The sequence below is a fragment of the Hypanus sabinus genome, chromosome 26, assembly GCF_030144855.1.
Source record: "Hypanus sabinus isolate sHypSab1 chromosome 26, sHypSab1.hap1, whole genome shotgun sequence".
Taxonomy (NCBI): domain Eukaryota; kingdom Metazoa; phylum Chordata; class Chondrichthyes; order Myliobatiformes; family Dasyatidae; genus Hypanus; species Hypanus sabinus.
Window position 1 is genome coordinate 17,933,763 of NC_082731.1, and position 21,652 is coordinate 17,955,414.

The 21,652-nt window shown below is 67.5% G+C and overlaps 2 protein-coding genes across 8 annotated transcripts in view; one reads left to right on the forward strand and one right to left on the reverse strand.

The window, feature by feature from the left end:
• Nucleotides 1-21,652, reverse strand: part of dhrs1 (dehydrogenase/reductase (SDR family) member 1) — a 57,884-nt gene that overhangs the window by 1,399 nt on the left and 34,833 nt on the right. For all 7 annotated transcript variants that reach the window (XM_059951481.1, XM_059951480.1, XM_059951479.1 and 4 more), the window contains 5 exons: nt 9,129-9,208; nt 6,917-7,049; nt 6,372-6,512; nt 6,118-6,187; nt 105-185 (listed from right to left, as the gene is read on the reverse strand). In XM_059951481.1, coding sequence (XP_059807464.1) covers nt 105-185; nt 6,118-6,187; nt 6,372-6,512; nt 6,917-7,049; nt 9,129-9,208 — 505 coding nt within the window. The remainder of the gene's footprint in view (nt 1-104; nt 186-6,117; nt 6,188-6,371; nt 6,513-6,916; nt 7,050-9,128; nt 9,209-21,652) is intronic.
• Nucleotides 14,647-21,652, forward strand: part of LOC132381554 (probable H/ACA ribonucleoprotein complex subunit 1) — a gene marked incomplete at both ends in the record, with an annotated part of 10,617 nt that continues 3,611 nt past the window's right edge. Inside the window, one exon of the mRNA XM_059951055.1 lies at nt 14,647-14,703. Coding sequence (XP_059807038.1) covers nt 14,647-14,703 — 57 coding nt within the window. The remainder of the gene's footprint in view (nt 14,704-21,652) is intronic.

Sequence of the window (21,652 nt, forward strand, 5' to 3'; positions counted from 1 at the left end):
GCGGCCACCCAGTGACCAACCGTCACCGTCCGTGGCCACCCACATTCCCACCCCGACCTATCACCCTGTAAACCCAGCCAGGCAGTGGGGGGGGGAGCTCTCACCGTCCACGTCCACCAGCCCGTACTCGGAAGCCAGGTCAGAGGTCAGGTGCACTCTCCCCGATTTCTTCAGCAGGTTTCTGTCTGTGGAGCAGAGGAGGCGGCAGTGAGGGACGGGTGTGGAGAACACGGGGTGAGGGACGGGTGTGGAGAACACGGGGTGAGGGACGGGTGTGGAGAACACGGGGTGAGGGACGGGTGTGGAGAACACGGGGTGAGGGACGGGTGTGGAGAACACGGGGTGAGGGACGGGTGTGGAGAACACGGGGTGAGGGACGGGTGTGGAGAACACGGGGTGAGGGACGGGTGTGGAGAACACGGGGTGAGGGACGGGTGTGGAGAACACGGGGTGAGGGACGGGTGTGGAGAACACGGGGTGAGGGACGGGTGTGGAGAACACGGGGTGAGGGACGGGTGTGTAACTACAGGGGAACACGGGGTGAGGGACGGGTGTGGAGAACACGGGGTGAGGGACGGGTGAGGGACGGGTGTGGAGAACACGGGGTGAGGGACGGGTGTGGAGAACACGGGGTGAGGGACGGGTGTGGAGAACACGGGGTGAGGGACGGGTGTGGAGAACACGGGGTGAGGGACGGGTGTGGAGAACACGGGGTGAGGGACGGGTGTGGAGAACACGGGGTGAGGGACGGGTGTGGAGAACACGGGGTGAGGGACGGGTGTGGAGAACACGGGGTGAGGGACGGGTGTGGAGAACACGGGGTGAGGGACGGGTGTGTAACTACAGGGGAACACGGGGTGAGGGACGGGTGTGGAGAACACGGGGTGAGGGACGGGTGTGTAACTACAGGGGAACACGGGGTGAGGGACGGGTGTGGAGAACACGGGGTGAGGGACGGGTGTGGAGAACACGGGGTGAGGGACGGGTGTGGAGAACACGGGGTGAGGGACGGGTGTGGAGAACACGGGGTGAGGGACGGGTGTGGAGAACACGGGGTGAGGGACGGGTGTGGAGAACACGGGGTGAGGGACGGGTGTGGAGAACACGGGGTGAGGGACGGGTGTGGAGAACACGGGGTGAGGGACGGGTGTGGAGAACACGGGGTGAGGGACGGGTGTGGAGAACACGGGGTGAGGGACGGGTGTGGAGAACGGGGTGAGGGACGGGTGTGGAGAACACGGGGTGAGGGACGGGTGTGAAACCACAGGGGAACACGGGGTGAGGGACGGGTGTGAAACTACAGGTGAACACGGGGTGAGGGACGGGTGTGAAACTACAGGGGAACACGGGGTGAGGGACGGGTGTGAAACTACAGGGGAACACGGGGTGAGGGACGGGTGTGAAACTACAGGAGAACACGGGGTGAGGGACGGGTGTGAAACTACAGGGGAACACGGGGTGAGGGACGGGTGTGGAGAACACGGGGTGAGGGACGGGTGTGGAGAACACGGGGTGAGGGACGGGTGTGGAGAACACGGGGTGAGGGACGGGTGTGAAACTACAGGGGAACACGGGGTGAGGGACGGGTGTGAAACTACAGGGGAACACGGGGTGAGGGACGGGTGTGAAACTACAGGGGAACACGGGGTGAGGGACGGGTGTGGAGAACACGGGGTGAGGGACGGGTGTGAAACTACAGGGGAACACGGGGTGAGGGACGGGTGTGGAGAACACGGGGTGAGGGACGGGTGTGGAGAACACGGGGTGAGGGACGGGTGTGGAACTACAGGGGAACACGGGGTGAGGGACGGGTGTGGAACTACAGGGGAACACGGGGTGAGGGACGGGTGTGGAACTACAGGGGAACACGGGGTGAGGGACGGGTGAGAAACTACAGGGGAACACGAGGTGAGGGACGGGTGTGAAACTACAGGGGAACACGGGGTGAGGGACGGGTGTGGAGAACACGGGGTGAGGGACGGGTGTGGAGAACACGGGGTGAGGGACGGGTGTGAAACTACAGGGGAACACGGGGTGAGGGACGGGTGTGAAACTACAGGGGAACACGGGGTGAGGGACGGGTGTGAAACTACAGGGGAACACGGGGTGAGGGAAGGGTGTGAAGCTACAGGGGAACACGGGGTGAGGGACGGGTGTGAAACCACAGGGGAACACGGGGTGAGGGACGGGTGTGAAACCACAGGGGAACACGGGGTGAGGGACGGGTGTGAAACCACAGGGGAACACGGGGTGAGGGACGGGTGTGGAACTACAGGGGAACACGGGGTGAGGGACGGGTGTGGAACTACAGGAGAACACGGGGTGAGGGACGGGTGTGGAACTACAGGGGAACACGGGGTGAGGGACGGGTGTGAAACTACAGGGGAACACGGGGTGAGGGACGGGTGTGAAACTACAGGGGAACACGGGGTGAGGGACGGGTGTGAAACTACAGGGGAACACGGGGTGAGGGACGGGTGTGAAACTACAGGGGAACACGGGGTGAGGGACGGGTGTGAAACTACAGGGGAACACAGGGTGAGGGACGGGTGTGGAGAACACGGGGTGAGGGACGGGTGTGAAACTACAGGGGAATACGGGGTGAGGGAAGGGTGTGGAACTACAGGAGAACACGGGGTGAGGGACGGGTGTGAAACTACAGGGGAACACGGGGTGAGGGACGGGTGTGGAACTACAGGGGAACACGGGGTGAGGGACGGGTGTGGAACTACAGGAGAACACGGGGTGAGGGACGGGTGTGGAACTACAGGGGAACACGGGGTGAGGGACGGGTGTGGAACTACAGGGGAACACGGGGTGAGGGACGGGTGTGAAACTACAGGGGAACACGGGGTGAGGGACGGGTGTGAAACTACAGGGGAACACGGGGTGAGGGACGGGTGTGGAGAACACGGGGTGAGGGACGGGTGTGGAGAACACGGGGTGAGGGACGGGTGTGGAGAACACGGGGTGAGGGACGGGTGTGGAGAACACGGGGTGAGGGACGGGTGTGGAGAACACGGGGTGAGGGACGGGTATGGAGAACACGGGGTGAGGGACGGGTGTGGAGAACACGGGGTGAGGGACGGGTGTGGAGAACACGGGGTGAGGGACGGGTATGGAGAACACGGGGTGAGGGACGGGTGTGGAGAACACGGGGTGAGGGACGGGTATGGAGAACACGGGGTGAGGGACGGGTATGGAGAACACGGGGTGAGGGACGGGTGTGAAACTACAGGGGAATACGGGGTGAGGGAAGGGTGTGGAACTACAGGAGAACACGGGGTGAGGGACGGGTGTGAAACTACAGGGGAACACGGGGTGAGGGACGGGTGTGGAACTACAGGGGAACACGGGGTGAGGGACGGGTGTGGAACTACAGGGGAACACGGGGTGAGGGACGGGTGTGAAACTACAGGGGAACACGGGGTGAGGGACGGGTGTGGAACTACAGGAGAACACGGGGTGAGGGACGGGTGTGGAACTACAGGGGAACACGGGGTGAGGGACGGGTGTGAAACTACAGGGGAACACGGGGTGAGGGACGGGTGTGGAGAACACGGGGTGAGGGACGGGTGTGGAGAACACGGGGTGAGGGACGGGTATGGAGAACACGGGGTGAGGGACGGGTGTGGAGAACACGGGGTGAGGGACGGGTGTGAAACCACAGGGGAACACGGGGTGAGGGACGGGTGTGAAACTACAGGGGAACACGGGGTGAGGGACGGGTGTGGAGAACACGGGGTGAGGGACGGGTGTGGAGAACACGGGGTGAGGGACGGGTGTGGAACTACAGGGGAACACGGGGTGAGGGACGGGTGTGAAACTGCAGGGGAACACGGGGTGAGGGACGGGTGTGAAACTGCAGGGGAACACGGGGTGAGGGACGGGTGTGGAACTACAGGGGAACACGGGGTGAGGGACGGGTGTGAAACTACAGGGGAACACGGGGTGAGGGACGGGTGTGAAACTACAGGGGAACACGGGGTGAGGGACGGGTGTGGAACCACAGGGGAACACGGGGTGAGGGACAGGTGTGGAACTACAGGAGAACATGGGGTGAGGGACGGGTATGGAGAACACGGGGTGAGGGACGGGTATGGAGAACACGGGGTGAGGGACGGGTGTGAAACTACAGGGGAATACGGGGTGAGGGAAGGGTGTGGAACTACAGGAGAACACGGGGTGAGGGACGGGTGTGAAACTACAGGGGAACATGGGGTGAGGGACGGGTGTGGAACTACAGGGGAACACGGGGTGAGGGACGGGTGTGGAACTACAGGGGAACACGGGGTGAGGGACGAGTGTGAAACTACAGGGGAACACGGGGTGAGGGACGGGTGTGGAACTACAGGAGAACACGGGGTGAGGGACGGGTGTGGAACTACAGGGGAACACGGGGTGAGGGACGGGTGTGAAACTACAGGGGAACACGGGGTGAGGGACGGGTGTGGAGAACACGGGGTGAGGGACGGGTGTGGAACTACAGGGGAACACGGGGTGAGGGACGGGTGTGAAACTACAGGGGAACACGGGGTGAGGGACGGGTGTGAAACCACAGGGGAACACGGGGTGAGGGACGGGTGTGAAACTACAGGGGAACACGGGGTGAGGGACGGGTGTGGAGAACACGGGGTGAGGGACGGGTGTGGAACTACAGGGGAACACGGGGTGAGGGACGGGTGTGAAACTGCAGGGGAACACGGGGTGAGGGACGGGTGTGAAACTGCAGGGGAACACGGGGTGAGGGACGGGTGTGGAACTACAGGGGAACACGGGGTGAGGGACGGGTGTGAAACTACAGGGGAACACGGGGTGAGGGACGGGTGTGAAACCACAGGGGAACACGGGGTGAGGGACGGGTGTGAAACCACAGGAGAACACGGGGTGAGGGACGGGTGTGGAACCACAGGGGAACACGGGGTGAGGGACAGGTGTGGAACTACAGGAGAACATGGGGTGAGGGACGGGTGTGAAACTACAGGGGAACATGGGGTGAGGGACGGCTGTGAAACTACAGAACACGGGGTGAGGAGTTTCAAATAAGTGAATGCGGGGGTGAGTGGACTGTACTGGGGGGGGTGACAGAGGAGTTGTTGCCACCAGTGGAAAAGTCTCAAGTGGAGAGAGTTTCAAGATCACAAGATCAGAAGATGAGGTCATTTAACAGCGAGAGGAAGGTGGAGGGTGTTCGAGCTTTAACAGGGTGCTGAGGGCCTGGAATTCTCAACCCCGGATGGCAGAGGGTGGGGGGGGGGGGGGCAGGTCATTTAAAGGGGAGGGGGATACATTGTGGAGGGACGGTGGAGGTTCGTAGATAGGGTGTTGAGAGGAGGGCTGATCTGATACCGCAGCCGGGGATGCTGTGGAGACAGCGCGTGGATACCAGTGCCTGTGAAGGCAAACCCTGACAAGTGGCCGGGGCTACGGCCCAGTCCATCACAGGTAAAGCCCCCCCCCCATCACCCTGCACATCGACGAGGAGCAGCATCCATCATCAGGGACCCCCGGCCTCCAGGCCGTGCTCCATTCTCACTGCTGCCGTCGAGACGGACGTAGAGGAGCCTCAGGACCCACAGCACCAGGTTCAGGAACAGTTACAACCCCTCAGCCATCAGGCTCCTGAACCAGACGGGATAACTTCACTCGTCTCAACACTGAACTGATTCCACAGCCTATGGACTCACTTTCACGGACTCTTCATCTCACGTTCCCGACACATTGCTTATTTAGAGGGTACATTATTTAGTTTTATTTTGTATGTTCACAGCTTGTTGTTTTTGCACATTGGTGGTTTGTCTGTCTCTGTGTCTCGTGTCGTTTTTCCGTTGAATCTATTATGTTTACTGTGAATGCCCAGGGGAAAATGAACCTCAGGGTTGGAAACAGGGACAATTCTATGGGCTGATGATAAATTTACTTTGAACACGGGGTCAGGCTGACCCTGGCGGAGTGGGGCAAAGTCACAGGGCTTCGGCGGAGTGAGGGGACAGGCTGGGAGTGGAACGAGGGTGTGGAGGGGAGGCATTTGGAGAGGTGGGGAGAGGGAGGTGGGGGTGAAAAGAGGGAGGAGGGGAGGGGGATGTGGGAGATGGGGGGGGTTTGAATGGTTCTCACCTGTAGCCAAGGCAACGATGCAGAGGCCGCTCATCTCCGGCGTCTCCCCGCGGCTGATAAGTTTGGCCATCTGTAACCGAGCCACAGGAATGGTTCAGCACACCCTCTCCCCGCCCTGCGTCCAGACTCCCCACCCCACCGACCCTCCTCCCAACCTGTACTCACCACCTCCACCCCAGGAGATCTCGGCAGATCGCCCTCTGTGAATCCCCCCCCCCCCACCGCCCTGCCCGGATCCCGCGGGGCCCGCTGACCTGCACGTCGCTGGGGGTCTCCGCTGGGGCGTCGAGGAGTTTGATGGCGGTCTCGGTGCGGACGGCCCCCGGCCACAGCGACAGGCAGGAGACGCCATGTCTCCTCAGCTCCACCGCACAGTCCTGGGCCAGCCGGTCACACTGCGGGATGGGGGGGGGGGGGGGGAGAGGGGAGGCAAGAGAGTGTGACAGTGAGTGATGAGGGAGAGAGGAAGGGGAATGGAGAGACCGAGGTGTGAGGGGGACAGGGATGTCTTCCTGGGTGGGGGCTGGGGTATATGGAACAGGGGTGAGAGGGGAATAGTGAGCTGTGAGGGGAGGGGGAATGGGTGCACAGGGGAGGGAGATGAGTTTGGGATGAGGGGGGGATGGGGAAAGTGAGGGGAGGGGGATGAGGGGTGTTTGGAGGACTGAGATGAGTAGGGGTGAGGGGAGTGGAGGAAGGAAGGGAGATGAGACTGGGAGTCAGAGGAGATGGGGTGAGGACAGACGGGGGTCTGAGGGGAGGGAAGAGTAGGGTATGAGGGGGTGAAATCAACACCTACCGCGGCCTTGCCCACTCCGTAGGCGACGTTGAAGGTGTATCTCAGGCCCCCCATGGAGGAGATGACCACGATCAACCCCCTCCCCGCCTTCACCATCATCCGGGCCCCGTACACAGAGCACAGGTAGTGACCCCTGGGGGCAGAGAGAGGGGGTGTCAATGGTGTGAGCACATTCCCTCGCCTCTCCACAAACCCTCGACCTTCCCCCCCCCTTCAGTCTTTCAACCCCCCCATCCTGAACCTCTCCAAGTCTCATACTCCTCCAGACATCAGTCTTTTCCATGCACCAAGGCCGCCTCCCCTCCACACCCGCCATTGGGAGCTCCGTCACTTAGAAGGTGTCTACCCCCTTCCTCTGGCACCTCCACAGTGAGGAGAAGGGAGGGGAGGGGAGTGGTACTGACCCCAGGGGGTGAGGGGATGGGGAGGGGTGGTACTGACCCCAGGGGGTGATGGGAGGGGTGGTACTGACCCCAGGGGGTGAGGGGATGTGGAGGGGTGGTACTAACCCCAGAGGGTCAGGGGAGGGTGATGCCAATCCCAGAGGTTGAGGGGAGGGTGATAACAACCCCAGGGGGTAAGGGGAGGGTGATAACAATCCCAGAGGTTGAGGGGAGGGTGATAACCCCAGGGGGTAAGGGGAGGGTGATAACAATCCCAGAGGTTGAGGGGAGGGTTGATACCAACTCCAGAGGGTCAGGGGAGGGGTGGTACCAACCCCAGAGGGTGAGGGGATGTGGAGGGGTGGTACTAACCCCAGAGGGTCAGGGGAGGGTGATGCCAATCCCAGAGGTTGAGGGGAGGGTGATAACAACCCCAGGGGGTAAGGGGAGGGTGATAACAATCCCAGAGGTTGAGGGGAGGGTGATAACCCCAGGGGATAAGGGGAGGGTGATAACAATCCCAGAGGTTGAGGGGAGGGTTGATACCAACTCCAGGGTGTGAGGGGAGGGGTGGTACCAATCCCAGAGGTTGAGAGGAGGTGCGGGGTCGTACGAACCCCAGAGGGTCAGGGGAGGGGTGATACCAAACCCAGAGGGTCAGGGGAGGGGTGATACCAACCCCAGAGGGTAAGGGGAGGGGGGGGTACCAACCCCAGAGGGTAAGGGGAGGGGTGATACCAACCCCAGAGGGTAAGGGGAGGGGGGGTACCAACCCCAGGGTGTGAGGGGAGGGGTGATACCAACCCCAGAGGGTAAGGGGAGGGGGGGTACCAACCCCAGGGTGTGAGGGGAGGGGGGGTACCAACCCCAGAGGGTAAGGGGAGGGGTGATACCAACCCCAGTGGGTAAGGGGAGGGGGGTACCAACCCCAGGGTGTGAGGGGAGGGGGGGTACCAACCCCAGAGGGTAAGGGGAGGTGGGGTACCAACCCCAGGGTGTGAGGGGAGGGGTGCTACCAACCCCAGAGGGTGAGGGGAGGGGGGTACCAACCCCAGAAGGTAAGGGGAGGGGGGGTACCAACCCCAGGGTGTGAGGGGAGGGGGGTACCAATCCCAGAGGGTAAGGGGAGGGGGGGTACCAACCCCAGGGTGTGAGGGGAGGGGTGGTACCAACCCCAGAGGGTAAAGGGAGGGGGGGTACCAACCCCAGGGTGTGAGGGGAGGGGGGGGTACCAACCCCAGAGGGTAAGGGGGGGGGGGGGTACCAACCCCAGGGTGTGAGGGGAAGGGTGCTACCAATCCCAGAGGTTGAGGGGAGGGGTGGTACCAACCCCAGGGGGTCAGGGGAGGGTGATACCAACCCCAGAGGGTCAGGGGAGGGTGGTACAAACTCAAGGGTCAGGGGAGGGGTGGTACCAATCCCAGGGTGTGAGGGGAGGGGAGGGGGGGTACCAACCCCAGAGGGTCAGGGGAGGGGTGGTACCAACCCCAGGGGGTCAGGGGAGGGGGTTACCAATCCCAGAGGGTCAGGGGGGGTGGTACAAACCCCAGGGGGTAAGGGGAGGGTGATACCAACCCCAGGGTGTGAGGGGAGGGGTGGTACCAACCCCAGGGTGTGAGGGGAGGGGTGGTACCAACCCCAGAGGGTCAGGGGAGGGGTGGTACCAATCCCAGGGGGTAAGTGGAGGGTTATTCCAATCCCAGAGCGTCAGGGGAGGGGAGGGTTGGTACCAACCCCAGGGGGTGAGGGGGATGGTCAGGAAGGAGCAAGGGAGAAAGAAAGAAAGGGAATCTGTCCCATGTCCCCGTTTCCCAGCTGGCCCGACTCACCGCAGTCCCACATTATTGATGTCGTCCCAGATCAAGGGTGGCGTCTCCCAGAAAGGCTGATTGCGGTTCCTGAAGATGGCCTGTGACAACACAACAGAGATTCCAGCCCCACACTCCAACTCAGCCTGCACTGGGGGCAGGACACGGGGGGGGGGGGGGGGAGGTGAGGGGACAGGGCCAGCTTTTAGCCACTGGGTGATAGGCGAGAGGAAGTGGGAAGGATTAGTGGGGACAGGGCAAATGTGGTAGGGGGAGGAAGGGGGGTGTGTAGAGCATGTGGAAAGTGGAAGGGGGAGTGGAGGAGGGAGTGGGGGCAGTGTCAATAGGGAAGAGGGGAGGTGTGACCTGGTGAAAGGGGGAGAAGTGAATGGGGGATGGAACAAGGGCTGAGAGAGAAGGGGAGAGGGGAGGAGTGGGAACAGGGAGGAGGGGGAGAGGGGTGGAGTGGGGACGGGGAGGAGGAAGCGGGGGAGGGGAAGCGGGGGAGGGGAGGTGGGGACGGGGAGGAGGTACAGGAGAGGAGGGGGAGAGTGAAGGAAGGTAGGGGAGGAGGAGTGGGAGGGGAGGAGTGGGGACGGGGAAGGAGGGGGAGGGGAGGAGTGGGGATGGGGAGGAGTGGGGACAGGGGAGGAGGGGGGACATTGGAGGAGGGAGAGGGGAGGAGTGGGGATGGGGAGGAGGTACAGGGTAGGAGGGGGTGAGGGGAAGAAGGTAGGGGAGGAGGAGTGGGAGGGGAGGAGGGCAGAGGGGAGGAGGGGGGGACAGGGGAGGAATGGGAGAGGGGCGGAGTGGGGCCGGGGAGGAGTGGGACAGGGGAGGAGTGGGACAGGGGAGGAGTGGGACAGGGGAGGAGTGGGACAGGGGAGGAGTGGGACAGGGGAGGAGTGGGACAGGGGAGGAGGTACAGGGGAGGAGGGGGAGAGTGGGGGAGGAGGAGTGGGAGGGAAGGTGGGGGGGAGGGGAGGAGGGGGACAGGAGAGGGGGACAGGGGAGGAGTGGGAGGGGAGGAGGTACAGGGGAGGAGGGGGAGAGTGGGGAGGAGGAGTGGGAGGTGAGGTGGGGGAGGGAAGGTGGGGGGAGGGGAGGAGTGGGAGGGGAGGAGGTACAGGGGAGGAGGGGAGAGTGGGGAGGTGGAGTGGGAGGGGAGGTGGGGGAGAGAAGGTAGGAGGAGGGGAGGAGTGGGGACGGGGAGGAGTGGGAGAGGGGAGGAGTGTGGACAGGGGAGGAGTGGGGTCAGGGGAGGAGGGAGAGGGGAGGAGTGGGGAGAGGGGAGGAGTGGGGACAGGGGAGGAGGGGGGACAGGGGAGGAGGGGGGACAGGGGAGGAGGGGGGACAGGGGAGGAGGGGGAGAGGGGGGGGACAGGGGAGGAGGGGAAGAGGGGTGGGAGAGGGGAGGAGTGGGGACGGGAGGAGTGGGACAGGGGAGGAGTGGGACAGGGGAGGAGTGGGGACGGGAGGAGGGGGGACAGGGGAGGAGGGGGAACAGGGGAGGAGGGGGGACAGGGGAGGAGGGGGGACAGGGGAGGAGGGGGGACAGGGGAGGAGGGGGAGAGGGGTGGGAGAGGGGAGGAGTGGGAGAGGGGAGGAATGGGGACGGGAGGAGGGGGGACAGGGGAGGAGGGGGGACAGGGGAGGAGTGGGGACAGGGGAGGAGTGGGGACAGGGGAGGAGTGGGGACAGGGGAGGAGTGGGACAGGGGAGGAGTGGGACAGGGGAGGAGTGGGGACAGGGGAGGAGTGGGGACGGGGAGGTGTGAGTGTGGGGGAGGAGTGGTGGGAGGGAAGGTGGTGGGGTGGGGAGGAGGGGGACAGGAGAGGGGGACAGGGGAGGAATGGGAGGGGAGGAGGTACAGGGGAGGAGGGGGAGAGTGGGGGAGGCGGAGCGGGAGGGAAGGTTGGGGGGTGGGGAGGAGGGGGACAGGGGAGGAGTGGGAGGGGAGGAGGTACAGGGGAGGAGGGGGAGAGTGGGGAGGAGGATTGGGAGGGGAGGAGGGGGACAGGGGAGGAGTGGGGGACGGGGAGTTGTGAGAGTGGGGGAGGAGGGGGAGAGTGGGGAGGAGGATTGGGAGGGAAGGTGGGGGGGAGAGGAGGAGGGGGACAGGGGAGGAGGTACAGGGGAGAGTGGGGGAGGAGGAGTGGGAGGGGAGCTGGGGGGACGGGAGGAGGTGGACAGGGGAGTAGTGGGAGGGGAGGAGGTACAGGGGAGGAGGCGGAGAGTGGGGAGGAGGAGTGGGAGGGAAGGTGGGGGGAGGGGAGGAGTGGGGACAGGGGAGGAGTGGGGACGGGGAGGAGTGGGGACAGGGGAGGAGTGGGGACGGGGAGGAGTGGGGACGGGGAGGAGTGGGACAGGGGAGGAGTGGGACGGGGGAGGAGTGGGACGGGGGAGGAGGGGGGACGGGGGAGGAGGGGGGACGGGGGAGGAGGGGGGACGGGGGAGGAGGGGGGACGGGGGAGGAGGGGGAACGGGGGAGGAGTGGGGACGGGGGGAGGAGTGGGGACGGGGAGGAGTGGGGACGGGGAGGAGTGGGGACGGGGAGGAGTGGGGACGAGGAGGAGTGGGGACGGGGAGGACTGGGACATTGGAGGAGGGGGAGGGGAGGAGTGGGGATGGGGAGGAGTGGTGACGGGGAGGATTGGGGAGGGGGAGGAGTGGGACAGGGGAGGAGTGGGGACAGGGGAGGAGTGGGGACAGGGGAGGAGTGGGGACAGGGGAGGAGTGGGGAGAGGGGAGGAGTTGGAGAGGGGAGGAGTGGGGACAGGGGAGGAGTGGGACAGGGGAGGAGGGGGACAGGGGAGGAGGGGGACAGGGGAGGAGGGGGACAGGGGAGGAGGGGGATGGGAGGAGTGGGGATAGGGGAGGAGTGGGGACTGGGAGGAGTGGGGACAGGGAGGAGTGGGGACAGGGAGGAGTGGGGACAGGGGAGGAGTGGGGACAGGGGAGGAGTGGGGACAGGGGAGGAGTGGGGACAGGGAGGAGTGGGGACAGGGAGGAGTGGGGACAGGGAGGAGTGGGGACAGGGAGGAGTGGGGACAGGGAGGAGGGGGGACCGGGGAGGAGGGGGACCGGGGAGGAGGGGGACCGGGAGGAGGGGGACCGGGGAGGAGGGGGACCGGGGAGGAGGGGGACCGGGGAGGAGGGGGACAGGGGAGGAGGGGGACAGGGGAGGAGGAACAGGGGAGGAGGTACAGGGGAGGAGGTACAGGGGAGGAGGGGGAGAGTGGGGAGGAGGAGTGGGAGGGAAGGTGGGGGGAGGGGAGGAGTGGCAGTGGAGGAGTGGTGACAGGGGAGGAGTGGGGACAGGGGAGGAGAGGGGTGAGGGGAGGAGTGGGGTGAGGGGAGGAGTAGGGACAGGGGGAGTAGGGACTGGGGGAGTGGGGACAGGGGAGGAGTGGGGACAGGGGAGGAGTGGGGACAGGGGAGGAGTGGGGACAGGGGAGGAGTGGGGACAGGGGAGGAGTGGGGACAGGGGAGGAGTGGGGACAGGGGAGGAGTGGGACAGGGGAGGAGTGGGACAGGGGAGGAGTGGGACAGGGGAGGAGTGGGACAGGGGAGGAGTGGGGGACAGGGGAGGAGCGGGACAGGGGAGGAGCGGGAGAGGGGAGGAGCGGGACAGGGGAGGAGCGGAGAGGGGAGGAGCGGGGACAGGGGAGGAGCGGGACAGGGGAGGAGCGGGACAGGGGAGGAGCGGGACAGGGGAGGAGCGGGACAGGGGAGGAGCGGGGACAGGGGAGGAGGGGGACAGGGGAGGAGGGGGACAGGGGAGGAGCGGGGACAGGGGAGGAGCGGGACAGGGGAGGAGCGGGACAGGGGAGGAGCGGGACAGGGGAGGAGCGGGACAGGGGAGGAGCGGGACAGGGGAGGAGCGGGACAGGGGAGGAGCGGGACAGGGGAGGAGCGGGACAGGGGAGGAGCGGGACAGGGGAGGAGCGGGACAGGGGAGGAGCGGGACAGGGGAGGAGCGGGACAGGGGAGGAGCGGGACAGGGAGGAGCGGGACAGGGGAGGAGGTACAGGGGAGGAGGTACAGGGGAGGAGGTACAGGGGAGGAGGTACAGGGGAGGAGGTACAGGGGAGGAGGGGAAGAGTGGGGAGGAGGAGTGGGAGGGGAGGTGGGGGAGGGGAGGAGGGGGACAGGGGAGGAGTGGGGACGGGGAGTAGTGGGAGGGAGGAGTGGGGACAGGGGAGGAATGGGGACGGGGAGGAGTGGGGACGGGGAGGAGTGGGGACTGGGAGGAGTGGGGACGGGGAGGAGTGGGACAGGGGAGGAGGGGGACAGGGGAGGAGGGGGGACAGGGGAGGAGTGGGGACAGGGGAGGAGTGGGGACAGGGGAGGAGTGGGGACAGGGGAGGAGTGGGGACAGGGGAGGAGGGGGGACAGGGGAGGAGGGGGAGAGGGGGGGGACAGGGGAGGAGGGGAAGAGGGGTGGGAGAGGGGAGGAGTGGGGACGGGAGGAGTGGGACAGGGGAGGAGTGGGACAGGGGAGGAGTGGGGACGGGAGGAGGGGGGACAGGGGAGGAGGGGGAACAGGGGAGGAGGGGGGACAGGGGAGGAGGGGGGACAGGGGAGGAGGGGGGACAGGGGAGGAGGGGGAGAGGGGTGGGAGAGGGGAGGAGTGGGAGAGGGGAGGAATGGGGACGGGAGGAGGGGGGACAGGGGAGGAGGGGGGACAGGGGAGGAGTGGGGACAGGGGAGGAGTGGGGACAGGGGAGGAGTGGGGACAGGGGAGGAGTGGGACAGGGGAGGAGTGGGACAGGGGAGGAGTGGGGGACAGGGGAGGAGTGGGGACGGGGAGGTGTGAGTGTGGGGGAGGAGTGGTGGGAGGGAAGGTGGTGGGGTGGGGAGGAGGGGGACAGGAGAGGGGGACAGGGGAGGAATGGGAGGGGAGGAGGTACAGGGGAGGAGGGGGAGAGTGGGGGAGGCGGAGCGGGAGGGAAGGTTGGGGGGTGGGGAGGAGGGGGACAGGGGAGGAGTGGGAGGGGAGGAGGTACAGGGGAGGAGGGGGAGAGTGGGGAGGAGGATTGGGAGGGGAGGAGGGGGACAGGGGAGGAGTGGGGACGGGGAGTTGTGAGAGTGGGGGAGGAGGGGGAGAGTGGGGAGGAGGATTGGGAGGGAAGGTGGGGGGAGAGGAGGAGGGGGACAGGGGAGGAGGTACAGGGGAGAGTGGGGGAGGAGGAGTGGGAGGGGAGCTGGGGGGACGGGAGGAGGTGGACAGGGGAGTAGTGGGAGGGGAGGAGGTACAGGGGAGGAGGCGGAGAGTGGGGAGGAGGAGTGGGAGGGAAGGTGGGGGGAGGGGGAGGAGTGGGGACAGGGGAGGAGTGGGGACGGGGAGGAGTGGGGACAGGGGAGGAGTGGGGACGGGGAGGAGTGGGGACGGGGAGGAGTGGGACAGGGGAGGAGTGGGACAGGGGAGGAGTGGGACGGGGGAGGAGGGGGGGACGGGGGAGGAGGGGGGACGGGGGAGGAGGGGGGACGGGGGAGGAGGGGGGACGGGGGAGGAGGGGGGACGGGGGAGGAGGGGGGACGGGGGAGGAGGGGGGACGGGGGAGGAGGGGGGACGGGGGAGGAGGGGGAACGGGGGAGGAGTGGGGACGGGGGAGGAGTGGGGACGGGGAGGAGTGGGGGACGGGGAGGAGTGGGGACGAGGAGGAGTGGGGACGGGGAGGACTGGGACATTGGAGGAGGGGGAGGGGAGGAGTGGGGATGGGGAGGAGTGGTGACGGGGAGGATTGGGGAGGGGGAGGAGTGGGACAGGGGAGGAGTGGGGACAGGGGAGGAGTGGGGACAGGGGAGGAGTGGGGACAGGGGAGGAGTGGGGAGAGGGGAGGAGTTGGAGAGGGGAGGAGTGGGGACAGGGGAGGAGTGGGACAGGGGAGGAGGGGGACAGGGGAGGAGGGGGACAGGGGAGGAGGGGGACAGGGGAGGAGGGGGATGGGAGGAGTGGGGATAGGGGAGGAGTGGGGGACTGGGAGGAGTGGGGACAGGGAGGAGTGGGGACAGGGAGGAGTGGGGACAGGGGAGGAGTGGGGACAGGGGAGGAGTGGGGACAGGGAGGAGTGGGGACAGGGAGGAGTGGGGACAGGGAGGAGTGGGGACAGGGAGGAGGGGGACCGGGGAGGAGGGGGACCGGGGAGGAGGGGGACCGGGGAGGAGGGGGACCGGGGAGGAGGGGGACCGGGGAGGAGGGGGACAGGGGAGGAGGGGGACAGGGGAGGAGGAACAGGGGAGGAGGTACAGGGGAGGAGGTACAGGGGAGGAGGGGGAGAGTGGGGAGGAGGAGTGGGAGGGAAGGTGGGGGGAGGGGAGGAGTGGCAGTGGAGGAGTGGTGACAGGGGAGGAGTGGGGACAGGGGAGGAGAGGGGTGAGGGGAGGAGTGGGGTGAGGGGAGGAGTAGGGACAGGGGGAGTAGGGACTGGGGGAGTGGGGACAGGGGGAGGAGTGGGGACAGGGGAGGAGTGGGGACAGGGGAGGAGTGGGGACAGGGGAGGAGTGGGGACAGGGGAGGAGTGGGACAGGGGAGGAGTGGGACAGGGGAGGAGTGGGACAGGGGAGGAGTGGGACAGGGGAGGAGTGGGGACAGGGGAGGAGCGGGACAGGGGAGGAGCGGGAGAGGGGAGGAGCGGGGACAGGGGAGGAGCGGGACAGGGGAGGAGCGGGACAGGGGAGGAGCGGGACAGGGGAGGAGCGGGACAGGGGAGGAGCGGGGACAGGGGAGGAGGGGGACAGGGGAGGAGGGGGACAGGGGAGGAGCGGGACAGGGGAGGAGCGGGACAGGGGAGGAGCGGGACAGGGGAGGAGCGGGACAGGGGAGGAGCGGGACAGGGGAGGAGCGGGACAGGGGAGGAGCGGGACAGGGGAGGAGCGGGACAGGGGAGGAGCGGGACAGGGGAGGAGCGGGACAGGGGAGGAGCGGGACAGGGGAGGAGCGGGACAGGGGAGGAGCGGGACAGGGGAGGAGCGGGACAGGGGAGGAGGTACAGGGGAGGAGGTACAGGGGAGGAGGTACAGGGGAGGAGGTACAGGGGAGGAGGTACAGGGGAGGAGGTACAGGGGAGGAGGGGAAGAGTGGGGGAGGAGGAGTGGGAGGGGAGGTGGGGGAGGGGAGGAGGGGGACAGGGGAGGAGTGGGGACGGGGAGTAGTGGGAGGGAGGAGTGGGGACAGGGGAGGAATGGGGACGGGGAGGAGTGGGGACGGGGAGGAGTGGGGACGGGGAGGAGTGGGGACGGGGAGGAGTGGGGACGGGGAGGAGTGGGACAGGGGAGGAGGGGGACAGGGGAGGAGGGGGACAGGGGAGGAGTGGGGACAGGGGAGGAGTGGGGACAGGGGAGGAGTGGGGACAGGGGAGGAGTGGGGACAGGGGAGGAGTGGGGACAGGGAGGAGTGGGGACAGGGAGGAGTGGGGACAGGGAGGAGTGGGGACAGGGAGGAGGGGGACCGGGGAGGAGGGGGACCGGGGAGGAGGGGGACAGGGGAGGAGGGGGACAGGGGAGGAGGTACAGGGGAGGAGGGGGAGAGTGGGGAGGAGGAGTGGGAGGGAAGGTGGGGGGTGGGGAGGAGTGGTGACAGGGGAGGAGTGGGGACAGGGGAGGAGAGGGGTGAGGGGAGGAGTGGGGTGAGGGGAGGAGTGGGGTGAGGGGAGGAGTAGGGACTGGGGGAGTGGGGACAGGGGAGGAGTGGGGACAGGGGAGGAGTGGGGACAGGGGAGGAGTGGGGACAGGGGAGGAGTGGGGTCAGGGTTGGAGTGGGGACAGGGGAGGAGTGGGGACAGGGGAGGAGTGGGACAGGGGAGGAGTGGGACAGGGGAGGAGTGGGACAGGGGAGGAGTGGGGACAGGGGAGGAGCGGGACAGGGGAGGAGCGGGAGAGGGGAGGAGCGGGGACAGGGGAGGAGCGGGACAGGGGAGGAGCGGGACAGGGGAGGAGCGGGACAGGGGAGGAGCGGGAGAGGGAAGGAGCGGGGACAGGGGAGGAGGGGGACAGGGGAGGAGCGGGACAGGGGAGGAGCGGGACAGGGGAGGAGCGGGACAGGGGAGGAGGTACAGGGGAGGAGGTACAGGGGAGGAGGTACAGGGGAGGTACAGGGGAGGAGGTACAGGGGAGGAGGTACAGGGGAGGAGGTACAGGGGAGGAGGTACAGGGGAGGAGGGGAAGAGTGGGGGAGGAGGAGTGGGAGGGGAGGTGGGGGAGGGGAGGAGGGGGACAGGGGAGGAGTGGGGACGGGGAGTAGTGGGAGGGAGGAGTGGGGACAGGGGAGGAGTGGGGACGGGGAGGAGTGGGGACGGGGAGGAGTGGGGACGGGGAGGAGTGGGGACGGGGAGGAGTGGGGACGGGGAGGAGTGGGACAGGGGAGGAGTGGGACAGGGGAGGAGTGGTTAGGGGAGGAGTGGGACAGGGGAGGAGTGGGACAGGGGAGGAGGGGGGAGAGGGGAGGAGGGGGGGACGGGGGAGGAGGGGGGGACGGGGGAGGAGGGGGGACGGGGGAGGAGGGGGGACAGGGGAGGAGGGGGGACGGGGGAGGAGGGGGGACGGGAGAGGAGTGGGGACGGGGGGAGGAGTGGGGACGGGGGAGGAGTGGGGACGGGGAGGAGTGGGGACGAGGAGGAGTGGGGACGGGGAGGACTGGGACATTGGAGGAGGGGGAGGGGAGGAGTGGGGATGGGGAGGAGTGGTGACGGGGAGGATTGGGGAGGGGGAGGAGTGGGACAGGGGAGGAGTGGGGACAGGGGAGGAGTGGGGACAGGGGAGGAGTGGGGACAGGGGAGGAGTGGGGACAGGGGAGGAGTGGGGACAGGGGAGGAGTGGGGAGAGGGGAGGAGTGGGGACAGGGGAGGAGTGGGACAGGGGAGGAGTGGGACAGGGGAGGAGTGGGACAGGGGAGGAGTGGGACAGGGGAGCAGGTACAGGGGATGAGGGGGAGAGTGGAGGAGTGGGAGTGGGGAGGAGTGGGAGTGGGGAGGAGTGGGAGAGGGGAGGAGTGGGAGAGGGGAGGAGTGGGAGAGGGGAGGAGTGGGAGAGGGGAGGTGTTGGGAGAGGGGAGGAGTGGGAGAGGGGAGGAGTGGGAGAGGGGAGGAGTGGGGACAGGGGAGGAGAGGGGACAGGGGAGGAGAGGGGACAGGGGAGGAGAGGGGTCAGGGGAGGAGTGGGGACAGGGGAGGAGTGGGGACAGGGGAGGAGTGGGGACAGGGGGAGGAGTGGGGACAGGGGAGGAGTGGGGACAGGGGAGGAGTGGGAGAAGGGAGGAGTGGGGACAGGAAGGAGTGGGACAGGGGAGGAGTGGGGACAGTGGGAGGAGTGGGGACAGGGGAGGAGTGGGGACGGGGAGGTGTTAGTGTGGGGGAGGAGTGGTGGGAGGGAAGGTGGTGGGGTTGGGAGGAGGGGGACAGGAGAGGGGGACAGGGGAGGAATGGGAGGGGAGGAGGTACAGGGGAGGAGGGGGAGAGTGGGGGAGGCGGAGTGGGAGGGAAGGTTGGGGGGTGGGGAGGAGGGGGACAGGGGAGGAGTGGGAGGGGAGGAGGTACAGGGGAGGAGGGGGAGAGTGGGGAGGAGGATTGGGAGGGGAGGTGGGGGGAGGGGAGGAGGGGGACAGGGGAGGAGTGGGGACGGGGAGGTGTGAGAGTGGGGGAGGAGGGGGAGAGTGGGGAGGAGGATTGGGAGGGAAGGTGGGGGGAGAGGAGGAGGGGGACAGGAGAGGAGGACAGGGGAGGAGGTACAGGGGAGAGTGGGGGAGGAGGAGTGGGAGGGGAGCTGGGGGGACGGGAGGAGGTGGACAGGGGAGTAGTGGGAGGGGAGGAGGTACAGGGGAGGAGGCGGAGAGTGGGGAGGAGGAGTGGCAGGGAAGGTGGGGGGAGGGGAGGAGTGGGGACGGGGAGGAGTGGGGACAGGGGAGGAGTGGGACGGGGGAGGAGAGGGACGGGGGAGGAGTGGGACGGGGGAGGAGTGGGACGGGGGAGGAGGGGGGACGGGGGAGGAGGGGGGACGGGGGAGGAGGGGGGACGGGGGAGGAGGGGGGACGGGGGAGGAGGGGGGACGGGGGAGGAGGGGGGACGGGGGATGAGGGGGGACGGGGGAGGAGGGGGGACGGGGGAGGAGGGGGGACGGGGGAGGAGTGGGGACGGGGGAGGAGTGGGGACGGGGAGGAGTGGGGACGGGGAGGAGTGGGGACGGGGTGGAGTGGGGACGGGGAGGACTGGGACATTGGAGGAGGGGGAGGGGAGGAGTGGGACAGGGGAGGAGGGGGGACGGGGGAGGAGGGGGGACGGGGGAGGAGGGGGGACGGGGGAGGAGGGGGGACGGGGGAGGAGTGGTGACGGGGAGGATTGGGGAGGGGGAGGAGTGGGACAGGGAGGAGTGGGGACAGGGGATGAGTGGGGACAGGGGAGGAGTGGGGACAGGGGAGGAGTGGGGACAGGGGAGGAGTGGGGACAGGGGAGGAGTGGGGAGAGGGGAGGAGTGGGGAGAGGGGAGGAGTTGGAGAGGAGAGGAGTTGGAGAGGGGAGGAGTGGGGACAGGGGAGGAGTGGGACAGGGGAGGAGGGGGACAGGGGAGGAGGGGGATGGGAGGAGTGGGGATAGGGGAGGAGTGGGGATAGGAGAGGAGTGGGGATAGGGGAGGAGTGGGGATAGGGGAGGAGTGGGGATAGGGGAGGAGTGGGGATAGGGGAGGAGTGGGGACTGGGAGGAGTGGGGACTGGGAGGAGTGGGGACTGGGAGGAGTGGGGACAGGGAGGAGTGGGGGACAGTGAGGAGTGGGGACAGGGAGGAGTGGGGACAGGGGAGGAGGGGGACAGGGGAGGAGGGGGACAGGGGAGGAGGGGGACAGGGGAGGAGTGGGACAGGGGGAGGAGTGGGGACAGGGGAGGAGTGGGGACAGGGGAGGAGTGGGGACAGGGGAGGAGCGGGGACAGGGGAGGAGCGGGGACAGGGGAGGAGCGGGACAGGGGAGGAGCGGGAGAGGGGAGGAGCGGGGACAGGGGAGGAGCGGGACAGGGGAGGAGCGGGACAGTGGAGGAGCGGGACAGGGGAGGAGCGGGAGAGGGAAGGAGCGGGGACAGGGGAGGAGGGGGACAGGGGAGGAGCGGGACAGGGGAGGAGCGGGACAGGGGAGGAGCGGGACAGGGGAGGAGCGGGACAGGGGAGGAGCGGGACAGGGGAGGAGCGGGACAGGGGAGGAGCGGGACAGGGGAGGAGCGGGACAGGGGAGGAGCGGGACAGGGGAGGAGCGGGACAGGGGAGGAGCGGGACAGGGGAGGAGGTACAGGGGAGGAGGTACAGGGGAGGAGGTACAGGGGAGGAGGTACAGGGGAGGAGGTACAGGGGAGGAGGTACAGGGGAGGAGGTAAAGGGGAGGAGGTACAGGGGAGGAGGTACAGGGGAGGAGGTACAGGGGAGGAGGGGAAGAGTGGGGGAGGAGGAGTGGGAGGGGAGGTGGGGGAGGGGAGGAGGGGGACAGGGGAGGAGTGGGGACGGGGAGTAGTGGGAGGGAGGAGTGGGGACAGGGGAGGAATGGGGACGGGGAGGAGTGGGGACGGGGAGGAGTGGGGACGGGGAGGAGTGGGGACGGGGTGGAGTGGGGACGGGGAGGAGTGGGGACGGGGAGGAGTGGGGACGGGGAGGAGTGGGACAGGGGAGGAGTGGGACAGGGGAGGAGTGGGACAGGGGAGGAGTGGGACAGGGGAGGAGTGGGACAGGGGAGGAGTGGGACAGGGGAGGAGGGGGGACAGGGGAGGAGGGGGGGACTGGGGAGGAGGGGGGACGGGGAGGAGGGGTGACAGGGGAGGAGGGGGGACGGGGGAGGAGGGGGGACGGGAGAGGAGTGGGGACGGGGGAGGAGTGGGGACGGGGGAGTAGTGGGGACGGGGAGGAGTGGGGATGAGGAGGAGTGGGGACGGGGAGGACTGGGACATTGGAGGAGGGGGAGGGGAGGAGTGGGGATGGGGAGGAGTGGTGACGGGGAGGATTGGGGAGGGGGAGGAGTGGGACAGGGGAGGAGTGGGGACAGGGGAGGAGTGGGGACAGGGGAGGAGTGGGGAGAGGGGAGGAGTGGGGACAGGGGAGGAGTGGGGACAGGGGAGGAGTGGGGACAGGGGAGGAGTGGGGACAGGGGAGGAGTGGGACAGGGGAGGAGTGGGACAGGGGAGGAGTGGGACAGGGGAGGAGTGGGACAGGGGAGGAGTGGGACAGGGGAGCAGGTACAGGGGATGAGGGGGAGAGTGGAGGAGTGGGAGAGGGGAGGTGTTGGGAGAGGGGAGGAGTGGGACAGGGGAGGAGTGGGAGAGGGGAGGAGAGGGGACAGGGGAGGAGAGGGGACAGGGGAGGAGAGGGGTCAGGGGAGGAGAGGGGTCAGGGGAGGAGAGGGGTCAGGGGAGGAGTGGGGACAGGGGAGGAGTGGGGACAGGGGAGGAGTGGGGACAGGGGAGGAGTGGGGACAGGGGAGGAGTGAGGACAGGGGAGGAGTGGGAGAAGGGAGGAGTGGGGACAGGAAGGAGTGGGACAGGGGAGGAGTGGGGACAGTGGGAGGAGTGGGGACAG